This window comes from Sinohyriopsis cumingii, chromosome 1 (assembly GCF_028554795.1).
Source record: "Sinohyriopsis cumingii isolate HCF-2022 chromosome 1, ASM2855479v2, whole genome shotgun sequence".
NCBI classification, from domain to species: Eukaryota; Metazoa; Mollusca; class Bivalvia; order Unionida; family Unionidae; genus Sinohyriopsis; species Sinohyriopsis cumingii.
In genome coordinates, this window is record NC_142961.1 from 171987344 (window position 1) to 172000531 (window position 13188).

The 13188-nt window shown below is 41.2% G+C and overlaps 1 protein-coding gene across 1 annotated transcript in view; it reads left to right on the plus strand.

The window, feature by feature from the left end:
• LOC149808387 (acid phosphatase type 7-like) overlaps window positions 1-13188 on the plus strand; it is a 78010-nt gene that overhangs the window by 5190 nt on the left and 59632 nt on the right. Inside the window, exon 2 of the mRNA XM_089976538.1 lies at window positions 12477-12671. Coding sequence (XP_089832664.1) covers window positions 12477-12671 — 195 coding nt within the window. The remainder of the gene's footprint in view (window positions 1-12476; window positions 12672-13188) is intronic.

Here is a 13188-nt window from a genome sequence, read left to right on the forward strand (position 1 = left end):
TCTTATCCTAATAGAATGTAAATTTTATTATGCACTTTTTATCTATTTTATGTGAAATACAGTAAAAACTGCTATGAGTGACCTCTGCTATGAGCAACCACCTGTCATTTCCAACCACAATTGTAATGCACAGATCGATTTTATTATATAAATGCTCTGTTATGAGCGACCACTTGCTGAACACAACCAGCAACCATGATGTCTTGGCAAAATATGCATTTCGACACTGCTATGTACAACTGCATTGAAAAAACAAGGATAAACTCAAACAACCTTTATTTAATTCCTGTAAAAGCTACTGCTCATACTGTTCTAAAAAATTTTAAATAGTAAAACATAGGCTGGCTATTGATGTGTGATTTTTGTTAGCTATGCCTATAATGTTTTATAGTTTCCTGCTTTGTATGCTCCCTGCATTGTTCTCCGCTATTTGTATCGGGGTGAGCAATGCAGGGAACATAAAAAGTGGGGAACCAGACTAATTATTCCCACACTTAGCCTTCTTCCCAGCATTATCATAGGATCTGGCATCCATATCAACAACCATATTGCGAGAACAGACACCACTGACCTATATGTAATCATTTGTTACAATGACCACTTGATTAGTAATGATTGTTCTGATCAAAATCAAACATTAAAGGAATATTAAAAAAAAATAAGGATTGTTGCTACCGGTGAGAGATGCTACAGTCCGTAAACCAGGCTAATGTGTATGTCATGAATTGCCGTTGTAGTGCCAAAGTTGACGTAGGGGTCACATATGTTGTTTGTCTTTAGAGTTAATTCGTATTGCTGGGGGTGAATAAGGTCATTGTCTATTAAACCAGCAAGAGAGAATCGTTTGCGGGATTCCATTGATAGTGTTCAAGACTTGTGATGTTTGTTGTATTTCCCCCTGATGTTAAGTGATTACATCCCAATCACAAAGCTGTTGTCTATTCAAGTTAGTGTGACCGGTTTCCACACTTTTCTTATAGAGTTAATCCCTGTATGTCATCTTTGAATGAAGCCTTTGACTTTTGTCTCTGAGTAAATGGTTCTGTTTCTGGATGAGATAATAATAATAACAATAATAATGAGGACTTTGTATAGCGCCTAATCTTTAGAAGCTCTAAGCGCTTTACAACATTAGACAAGACCTATAAGATAAAAAACATATAATGATATGATTACAAAAACAAACGCCATGAAATTAGTAAACATAAAAAAAACGTGCTAAGAATATTTAAGGTCGAAAACATTATTAGGTCTTTAAGTTTGTTCTTGCAGTAGAAATAAGTGAGTTTTGAGAGCCCTCTTGAATGTGATCACTGTGTCTTTGTGTCTAAGTTCAGTGGGCAATTCATTCCACGTTGATTGGCCCTGGTTTGCAAAAGAACGCTGTCCATATGACTTTGTTTTCATAGTGGGAATAATGAGTATACGATTGTCAGAAGAGGAGCATAAGTATCTTGCTGGTGTGTACACTTGGGTGAGGTTGGATAGGTATGTTGAACTCGAGTCTGACAGTGAAACGTAGTACAGAGAACAAATTTTGTGTTTGATTCTGGATCTAACGGATAGGCTGTGTAGGGTACAGAGCAGTGGGGAGGTGTGCTCTGATCGTGGTACTCTAAGTATGATCTGAGCAGCTGTGTTTTGAACTTTTTGAAGTTTCTGGAGCAGATATTGAGATGAACCAGACAGAATTGAGTTACAATAGTCCAGTCTTGAAAGTACTAATGAACACACAAGTGTTTTAGTGGCATCAGCTGAAAGATATTTGCGAATTGAGCTGATGCGTCTCAGCTCGAGATATGCAGCCTTGCATATGTTCATGACATGTTGGTGCAGTGTGAGAGTACTGTTCAGAGTAACACCTAGGTTTTGTACTGATTGTGTGAATTTAATGTTGGTGTTGCTGATATTTATTGTTTGAGGTAAAGGATGTGAATGAGAAAGTCTTTGTGTTGTGATCAGAATGGCTTCAGTTTTATCATCATTCATCTGCGGCTTGTTACATGTCATCCATGATTTCACATCAGAAATGCACCTCTCTACACCTTGGATGGTAGCATCAACTTCAGTTGGGTGGTTAGATTTGTATATTTGGGTAATTGTTTCTTTTTATTTGTTAGAGATGCAATGCACATATATAGATTTTTCATATTTTCCTACAGCCCAGTCAAAACCGTCTTTACGTTGGATATTACAACTGAGCACTAATAATTTTAACACCTAGAACCTTAATAACAATGGACAAACCTTCAACTAAAAAGAGACAAATTTTAAGGCTGGAGAAAACAATTATTGTAACTGAAAGAAGTGAAAAATAGCAGACCACTCACAAAAAAGAGGTTTAAACATTGATAAAACAAATTTAGGTTGAAATAAAGGAAAAGGAGTAATTCAGAAACGATTTCATATGCAAAAATATGTGATCTTCAAATGTAAATATGATTTAATGTTTAATGATAGAAGTATATCTTTATTGCTGTATAATTTTGTTTTTAGATGAATATATACAATATTTAACCAAAAACTAATTATAAAGAATAGAATATATGTACAGTGATTGTGGTTATTTTTCTTGAAATTATTCTGAAGCTGGACCTTGGAAACTGGTCTTTTTTGTACAAACCTGCTATGAGATACCACCTGTCTTGAGAGACCACTTTTTGTTGGCAGAAAGGGCAGTCTGTCATAACAGGTTTTACCATAATTGTATTGTCCACTTTGAATGATGTTACTAGTGACAAGATTGCACATGAGAACATTATCAAAACAAAGAAAGCATGTGACCAGGATGGTTTCCCCCACTTGAGCATCATGTGCTGATGCATGTAATCAAGGATGTTAAGAATTATTCAAATCATTATGCATAGCATACATAATTTTTCTTCTCATTGCAACATTTAAATTGTTGCATTTGCATTTAAGTACTATTATTATATATAAAATACAGTTAAGCTGTATTTAGCAGACTAAACAGAGTTACTAAGCTAAAATCATTAAGCTAAAATTGGATGGCTTCCCTAGATAATGACCCATTAGTATAATGATGTGGAGGAGTGTGGAAGTAGATAATTTGTAATATAGGTAATTTATTCAAAACTGCATAGGTATTGGGCATGGTTATGGACTTTATATTTGCATTTAAATCGAGTCCAACTGCAAACAGCATAGATCCTGATATGCTGTCACATAATGTGCATGAAGATCAGGGGCTTTGTTCTTTGTTTGCTAATTACTCTTGATAAACTACATAGATCCTGATCTGCTGACACATAATGTGCATGAAGATCAGGGGCTTTGTTCTTTGTTTGCTAATTACTCTTGATAAACTGCATAGATCCTGATCTGCTGTCACATAATGTGCATGAAGATCAGGGGCTTTGTTCTTTGTTTGCTAATTACTCTTAATAAACTGCATAGATCCTGATCTGCCATTGCATTATGCAGATTGCAGTTGGAATTTTTAGTAAGTACATATAGTAGTTTGCAAAATGTCAGTATACAAAATTGTTATTTGACCAGCAGTTTTGGTTGGCATTCTTTTAACAAATTGAGATCAAAAGATGTGACTTTTAATCATGAGAGTAGGACCTGTATTTCGTGGCATGTGACATTGTCACATTTCATGATAGACCCAAGCAGGCACTAACAAGGAAAATAATAAGGCTATAGCTTACAATGATGTCTAATAATGTAGATGCATGAAAAATGCAATACCATGGTTTTTTAGGCCAAAAATAGCTGTTTCCAGAACCAAAGGTTTTTGCTCATGTTAGATTTAAAGCAGAGGCCTAATCAGCTTGACACAGACAGACAAACCTTTGCATATCTTAGTGTAACTTTGTTATTTTATAGAAAAGCTCATAAGCAGACAAAAATCATGTTCAAATTTAACCCATTTTTCTTATGTGTGGACCAATGAATTCTGTTGGAAAAGCGAGAAAAACTTTCTTTTGAACTTCCTTTTTAAGTGTAAATGAAAATAAGCTTCTGGCTTTGAAAAGTTATTATGGAACCATTTTAGAGAAGTTGGCATTAGTTGTCCTCAGCAAACATTTTGTAATGGGCTTTTCTTTCGGATTACAGGGTATAAAATTATCACTGAAAATACCCAAAATGTATTTGGACAGGGTCTCCATGAGCATGTTGTTACGTGTTTAGGCTCTTGCAAAATGTAACAAGAAAAAAGTGAAGACAACAAGCTTTGTAAAATTTAACAAATAATTTATTTCTCTAGAAAAACAAGGTAAAAATAAGAAAAAGAACTTGCGGTTTTACAAATCAAATCCAAAAATAATCCAAGAATTAAAAAATAGAAGTCCTAGTAATAAAAAGTCCTAATGAAGCTGAGTTCGAATCCCATTGAAATCCAAAATGGAAGGCGGTGACGTATGCTGTGGTCAGCATTGTATTGATGTGTCAACAGTTCTTAAATGAATCACAGAAAATAATATTCCAATTTGAATTCTGTATAAATTTTGATAAATGTCCTTGTCCATGAATTAATTTAGAGCACTAGTATTTCCAGGGAAAAGAATCACTTTTCTGTAAAAAATAAAATAATTAGCCACAAAACTGGTCACAACAGGACGTCTCCAGTGTTAAGGCAAGTATGACTTATTTCTCAAAATATCAATAATAAATCTAGCTGTAACGCAAAACAGATGCCCAGACATGGGTCAATCCTTTGAAAAAACCTAATTGATATATGTTATTTAACGGGGGGCCCCGAGTGGTCTAAAGTGCTCTCCGTCACAGATCACTGCCATCTCACCTCTGCCTGCATGGGTTCGAGTCTCTGACTCTGCCAATGTGGATATGTGAGAAAGCTTGTCGGTAGCTTCTCGTGGATCGGTGGTTCTTTCCGGAGTTTTCCCGGGTTCTTCCTCCACCATTAATACTGGCCGCCATGTATAGCTTATCTTGTGCTGAAAAATGGTGTTAAACCCTATAACAACAACAACAACATGTTATTTAACACATAGTCCAAGTATGACCTTGATTCTGCTTTATGAATCTTACTCTTACTTTGCTACAAGCTATCACTGGGTCTGAATCAAGGTCAGGAACTAGGTCAGCATTAGATGCAATGTTTTTATAAAGTTGTTTATGTCAAAAATAAAAAAAGATCAGTCAGTACTGAACTCTATTCCAGTAAATAAAGTTATATTACAATAGCATGTAATGGAATAAAAAAAAGTTTAAAACAAACAAGCATTTTAATTAAATCAGATGTAAATTAAATCAAATTTACATAACAATGTCAACATTTCCTGTAGAAAAGATCTGTCATAATACATTATTTAGGCATATATAAAAAAATGGTACTGAAAGATAAGGTCCTCAGTTAAAACATTATTTAGGCATATTGTGACGGTTGCATGCATTGAGGTGCGGTTCTTCCAATATATATTAATTAAATTATGATGAAAGTTCCACCCGGGCTCATGGGGTTAGAAAGTTAAATTAGTGACGAGGTAGATTTACAGCTCTGAGCCCCCAGTCAGCAATGCCGACGGTTAAATTATAGAGAACACAAAGATGAAATTCAATTAATAACAATTTAATAAATTCAATAATTTAAAATGATAAACTCTCAATCACCCGTCTTTCCCTCGACCAAGTGACAGCCTAATTCATCCCATGATTTACATTGTGAGTTTGATTTTTTTCCCCCTGTCCTTGTGTCTACTCATCTCTTTCTTTCCTGCTAATTCCTTCCTTCCTTCCATTCCTCCAAAACCTCCTTTGACCTTTTTCCCTCTCGACTATCTCCTCCTCCAATTTCGATCCCAATTTCCTCTTCCTCCCTTCTCTCCCCTTTTTGTCCTAGACTTCAGCTTCTCCTGACTTCTCTCCTTTCTTCTCCTTTTCAATGTCCCTATCTGAGACTACGGGAACAAACTGTAACTGGTCAGTCGCTCAAAGCTTCCTTATTTGAAGCTGTCTGTACTTAGAATTTCCTGTTCTAAGATATTCCCGCCAATAATGAATGGCTGTTCGGAGTTATGCTATCCTCCTCTGGGCAATTTCTCTAGTGAACTAATTCTTGCCGGAAGACGTGGAGATATCATTCTAGCACAATCAGGGTCTCTCCCCATCTCGATTCTGATTGGATGGCACTGTGACCCTGTCCAATCGTCTTAGTGGCCAGTTCAACCTGGCTGGCTGTCTGCAGGGAAAAGAAGTTAAGACACTTCCACTTCTTTGGGCAACTTCTTTTGATCTGGACAAACGTTTCCACATCTAGGTGATAATTGACTATCTGGTGGCCTCGCAGCTCCTAGGTCTGGCTCTCCACTTCTAGCCATGGCAATCTTACATAAGGGATTAGTGCTAGCCTGCGGCAATGTTTAACATCAAACAATGGCTTGTCAGAGTTACCTTGATTATAAATGTTTCAAACTGGGGCTACTCTGAGTCGGTGTAAACGTGACACCCCCCCCACGCTTGAGAATAAAATCGGGATTTTATTCCCTCAAAATTACTTCAAATGCAAAGGCATTACTACTCGAAATAAAGAACAAAATCATCGCAACACTACACACTGAGTACGAACATGAATATATATATATACACAGCGATCTATACCATTTCAGCGCTTCTGCTCATGAAATCGGTGCCTACGTTCTCAGTTCCTTTCACGTATCTGATCTGCATCTGGTACTGCTGTAAGAACAGTGACCATCACATCAATCGTCCAATCGACAATTTCGCCTGCGGGAGATAGGCAAGTGGGTGGTGGTCGGTCTCCAATATGAACTTCCGCCCATATAAGTACGCTCGAACCGTGATATCCCGAACACGATTCTGAGGCATTCTCTCTCCAATATGGAGTAGTTCTTCTCGGCAGCAGACAACTTCCGACTGCTGTACGTGACAGGAAAAAGCGTCTCATCGTGCTCCTGCAGTAGTACTGCTGCCAGTCCCATGTCACATGCGTCGGTGTAAAGAACGAAGTCTTTTGCTAGATCCGGTAGATGGACAGCTGCGTAGGATGTAAGTCTATCCTTCAGCGTTTGGAAAGCATGCTCACACGCATCTATCCAAATAACCTTACTCAGGGCCCGTTTCTTGGTTAGGTCAGGCAATGGCCCCACAAGCGCGCTGAAATTGGCCACATACCTCCGTTAATACCCGGCCAATCCCAGGAATGACCTCACCTCAGTTTTCGTGGTGGGCCGTGCGGCATTTCTCAGCTGCTCCACCTTCGACTTCTCTGGGGACAGCGTGCCTTGGCTCAGGGTATGTCCCAAATAGTCCAATGTCCGGAACCCAAGGTGACATTTGGAAGGGCGAGCTGTCAATCTCGCCTGACGTAGCCGCTCCAAAACGTCAGCTAACAGAGTGAAGTGTTCGCCCCACGTCTCTGTGGCTAACAAGAGGTCATCTATAAAGTTGTGGACACCCCTATCGCGCAAGGGTTCCAACAACTTCCGCATCATCCTAGTAAAGACGCGTTCTGGGCGCGTTCTGTACCCCCAAGTCCTGTCGGGAGTAGCAAAAGCGAGCTTTGCCCTATCATCCCTTACCGGAATTTGCCAACACCCCTTGGACAAATCCAGCTTGGAGAAATATTTCGCTTTAGAGACAGAAGCAAAAATCTGTTCTGGGTCTGGTAGCATTTCAACTTGAAATTCTGTCACCTGATTCAGCTTCCGGTAGTCGACACAAAACCGATGGGTGCTGTCCATCTTCTGCATTAGGACTACCGGAGAGCTGTATGGAGAGTCGGCGGGTTCGCTTACTCCCAGAGCAATCATCTGCTCAATCTCCTCCCTTACAACTTGTCGTTTTGCGTGGGGCAAGGGGTAGGGTTTCCGCTGGACTGGCCGGTCGTCCACCAGCTTTAACCCAAACTCGACAAGCGACATTCTCCCGGGTATTTCCGTAAGCACGTTGGAATACCCGGCCAGCAATGTCTCAGTCTCTTCCCGCTGTACCGCAGTCAACATGGGGTTGCACTCCACGTCTGAGGGTGTCTCAGCCCTCATTAACGGACAGCTCGGGACAATGTTGGCGCCTTCCGTATCGCCTTCGGCGTCCTCAGTGACTATCGCGGCGATTACAAAATCGCTGACGGTCTCTCTTTCCCGGTATCTCTTAAGGAGATTGGCATGGTACAATTTCTCCTTCGTTGGTAGCCTTATCCGATATGTTTGACCTCCGACCTTCTCGTTGACAACGTATGGACCTCTCCAGGAAACTTGCACCTGGTTGTGTTCTTGGGGCAACAGCAACAACACCTTGTCCCCTACTTCATACTGGCTTGGTTTTGCGCGCTTGTTGTAATTCTTCGCCTGACGCGCCTTTGCTCGCTTGAGGTTCTCCTGTGCGAGGGAACAAACTTCCTCCAGTTTGTTGTGCAAGTCCGTGATGTACTGGTAGGTAGTGCGTACCTCCTTCACAGCGTGATCGTCCATCCACAGCTGTCTCAGTATGTCGATTGGGCCACATACGGTCCTCCCGTACAAGAGTTCAAAGGGAGAGAACCCTAAACTCGCTTGTGGTACTTCCCGGTATGCGAAAAGCATGGCAGGAATATACTGATCCCAATCCTTGGGGTGGCCTTCGCACAGCTTCTTGAGCATGTTCTTTAGGGTCCCGTTAAACCGTTCGACCAGACCGTTACATTGGGGGTGATACGGTGTAGTCGTGAGGTGCTTAATTGACATCAGTCGGTTCACCTCCGCCATCACATGACTCATGAATTGCGTCCCTTAATCGGTCAGGATCTCGTCGGGTACTCCGACTCTTGACCAAATCCCAAACAGCAGTTTCCGAATCAATATTACGCAACACGACGGCCTCCGGATAGCGTGTAGCGTAATCTACGACCGTTAAAATAAACTGATTTCTGTGCGACAATGCGGGTTTTATCGGTCTGATCAAATCCATTGCGACACGTCTAAATGGTTCATTGATAAGGGACATACTCCCCAAGGGGACAGGTCGATGATCCGTTTTCGGTGCCATTCTCTGACACTTGTCACAGGAGAGACAGAACCGCTTAACGTCTCCCTGGACCCCTGGCCAGTAGAATTCTTTGACAAGACGGTCACGCGTCTTGGCAATTCCCATGTGTCAACCCATGAGACTCTCGTGCGCGAGTTTCAACACTTCACCTCGCTTCTCCTTTGGCACGATGACTTGCTTAAAGTGTTCGTTACCATTCCTGGCGTGGCGATACAAGATCCCCTTCTTGTACGCGAACTTCACCGCGCCATTCGGAGTTTCTTTCTCCATTCCTGCTGCAGCGAGTTTGTGCAACTGCGCCAGAGTTGCATCTTCCTGTTGCAGCTTCCTCAACTCGGCCGGAAGAACATTACTCACTGGTGTCGATGTAACTTCCGTCAGCTTCGCTTTCGTGTGCAGGTTTGGGGGTTCGGTTGTGGCAACACATAACGACATCTCAGAGTGACATCATGTGATAGACCATACAAGCACGCAGCTTCAATTTTCCCCTTCACATACGGTGAATTGAGGTCAATGACAGCCACTGTCAATGAGTCATGCGCGCTGTTTGCGTACTGAACTTCGATTACCTCCCCTGTGTAATCCTCGGGCTTAACGTACTTCTTGTCGACAAGGACTGGGATGCTACACCCAGTGTCATACAAGATGGTGGCACCTTCTCCGTTGACAGTAGCAGACTCAAGGTTTGCTGTTTTACAGCTTGCCTCCGGCTCGCACTCCTTCCTAGCGACGGCATTCACCTGGGTCTGCCTGCCCTTGGGACAGTCCCTGGCAATATGCCCCAGGCGCTTGCAGTTGTAACACGTCGGCGGCCCTCGCCAACCTGCAAGTCCCGCTTTCGTGGGTGAGGCCTGTCCAGGTCCATGGTTGGCATCCTTACCTGTAGATCCCCCTCTGACCCTCCCATCGCCCTGACGGTTACGGACAGCGGCTCTACCTCAACCACACGGCGTGACTCAGTGGGTCGAGGTCGGTCCGCACCCCCGGAACCTCCACTCTTCGAGTGTGCCTGCTTGTATTGCTCCGCCATGCTAGCGATCTCTTTGAGCGTCCAGTGCTCTCTCTCTCTGCTGGAAAGACTGTCAACTCGCGACGGTAAGTACTCAGGACATGTTCCTTGAGTATAACCTCGCGTAGCCCGTCGTACGATTGTTCGACTTTGGCCATCTTCAGCCACTTCTCAAATAACCCAGGAACACGGTTGTGGAATTGAGAGTGGGTCTCCGTTGCCTTTTTCGTCAAGTCCCGAAAAAGTTTACGGTACGTTTCAGTGGTCAGCCGATAATGACAAAGAAGGGCCTTCTTGAATGCATTATAGTCGTCAGCATTGTCTGCAGCTAAGCCGTGGTAGACTTCACGAGCTGCACCTTGCAAAAAGGCTGAGACATTAATCGCCCAATGTTGCTCAGAAATTTTATGAGCGTGAGCGAGTTTCTCAAACTGCACAAGAAAATCGCCGATAGACTCCTCCTTATCGTTGAACCGCTGCATATTTATCTGGACTTTCTGGGTGTCTCTGTCCGCTCATATCTTGGCCAGCTCTTGGTCCGCTGCTATCTTGGCCAGTTCTTGGTCTGCTGCTATCTTAGCCAGTGCTTTCTCCGCTGCTTTTTCTGCCTTCCGTTCCTTGATTCTTTCTTCAATAAATGCTGCCAGGCGATCTCCCTCATATCCGAGATCTTCCGAACCCATGGCATGGTACTCCTTGATCATTTGCCTTTCTGTAGCCATATTGTTATACTAATAGGAAGTGATACCTTGTCTCGACCTTACTAACAATGGACAAATACTTACCTGTCGACAGCAACTAATTTCGTTCAGGTAAGATATTTGCTCGATATTTGCTTCACAATTACTGCAAGTAATCAAAGATCTACCAAGCATGCAAATATCAAATATAACAAACACAAGATGAGAAAATCATAAAAATTCAAAATACACAGGATGGAAAATATCTCACAACTATTTCACACTGTTCACTAATACTCCTAACAAATAAACTTTAGGTCATAAAATAATATTTATGTCTAATTCAAATCCCGGTCAAAGCGCCCACTGTGACGGTTGCACACATTGAGGTGGGGTTCTTCCAATATATATTAATTAAATTATGATGAAAGTTCACCCGGGCTCGTGGGGTTAGAAAGTTAAATTAGTGACGAGGTAGATTTACAGCTCTGGGCCCCCAGTCAGCAATGCCGAATGTTAAATTATAGAGAACACGAAGATGAAATTCAATTAATAACAATTTAATAAATTCGATAATTTAAAACGATAAACTCTCGATCACCTGTCTTTCCCTCAACCAAGTGACAGCCTAATTCATCCCATGATTTACATTGTGAGTTCGATTTTTTCCCCTGTCCTTGTGTCTACTCATCTCTTTCTTTCCTGCTAATTCCTTCCTTCCTTCGTTCCTCTAACACCTCCTTCAACCTTTTTCCCTCTCGACTATCTCCTCCTCCAATTTCGATCCCAATTTCCTCTTCCTCCCTTCTGTCCCCTTTTCCTCCTAGACTTCAGCTTCTCCTGACTTCTGTCCATTCTTCTCCTTTCCTCCGTCTCTCTATCTGAGACTACGGGACTAAACTGTAACTGGTCAGTCCCTCAAAGCTTCCTTATTTGAAGCTGTCGTACTTAGAATTTCCTGTTCTAAGATATTCCCGCCAATAATGAATGGCTGTTCGGAGTTACGCTATCCTCCTCTGGGCAGTCTCTCTAGCGAACTAATTCTTGCCGGAAGACACGGAGATATCATTCTAGCCAAATCAGGGTCTCTCCCCTATCTCGATTCTGATTGGGTGGCGCTGTGACCCTGTCCAATCGTCTTAGCGGCCAGTTCAACCTGGCTGTCTGTCTGCAGGGAAAAGAAGTTAAGACACTTCCACTTCTTTGGGCAACTTCTTTTGATCTGGACAAACGTTTCCACATCTAGGTGATAATTGACTATCTGGCAGTCCCGCAGCTCCTAGGTCTGGCTCTTCACTTCTAGCCACAGCAGTCTTATGTAAGGGATTAGTGCTAGCCTGCAGCAATGTTTAACATCAAACAATGGCTTGTCAGAATTACCTTGATTATCCATGTTTCAAACTGGGGCTACTCTGGGTTGGGGTAAATGTGACACATATAAACAAATTGTTGGTACTGCAAGATAAGGTCCTCATTTGGAACATTATTTAGGCATAAAAGAAATGGTACTGCGAGATAAGGTCCTCATTTGGAACATTATTTAGGCATATAAACAAATTGTTGGTACTGCGAGATAAGGTCCTCATTTGGAACATTATTTAGGCAATTAAACAAATGGTACTGCAAGATAAGTCCTCAATTATAACACAAAAAAATGGTACTGCAAGGTAAGGTCTTCAATTGGAACATTATTTAAGCATATAAATAGTATTGCAGAATAAGTGCCTTGTATGGAAGATTGCATGAAACAAAGATAAGAAGGGATGGAATTGCAGTTGGATTATGCATTGAGTATATGATTTGCTATTTTTCAGTTGATGCCACCAAGATGGCAGTCACTTGGAGTACACCTGATCCAACAAATGCCTCTGTCGTGGAGTATGGAATCAATGGCTTCAGTCAGGTGGTAACAGGAAGAATGATAAAGTTTGTAGATGGAGGGAAGGGAGCAGTTGTCCGTTACATCCACAAAGCTGTCATGACAGCACTCAAACCTGGGGCAAAATATGGTTAGAAAAAAGAATGAGGATTTCTAAATTTGTCGTTACAGCTGTTGTCTGTTAAATGTGATACTAGCGTAGCTTTACTTTCCTGTTGCTGCCATTTTGTTCTCTTTTTCTAAAGAATTGCTCATGTCAGTTTTAAATAGATGTAAACATTTTTTAAATATTACTTTGTCTCTACCTTGTTTTCTTGAAAGTGTCACATCTTCAAAATGAAATGATTAATTTTCACTTTGTCTTTTTTATTCATTTTGTCAGAGGGATGCAATTTTATGTATTTTTTCAAAACTTTTGTGCATCTTTGCTTTCATTTTCCATGTAATGAATTCATAACTACTGAATTACAGTTGTTCTGTTATAAAGACTCTATGGTCTTAAACTAAGTAATAGAAAAGAGTGAAAAACAAAAAAGTTCTGTAAGCTTCAACAAATAATTTATACAAAACAAAGTAAAAATTTAAAATGAACTTACAGTTATGTGAATTACGTCCCAAAATAAGCCAGAAAGTTCTATCACCAGTCC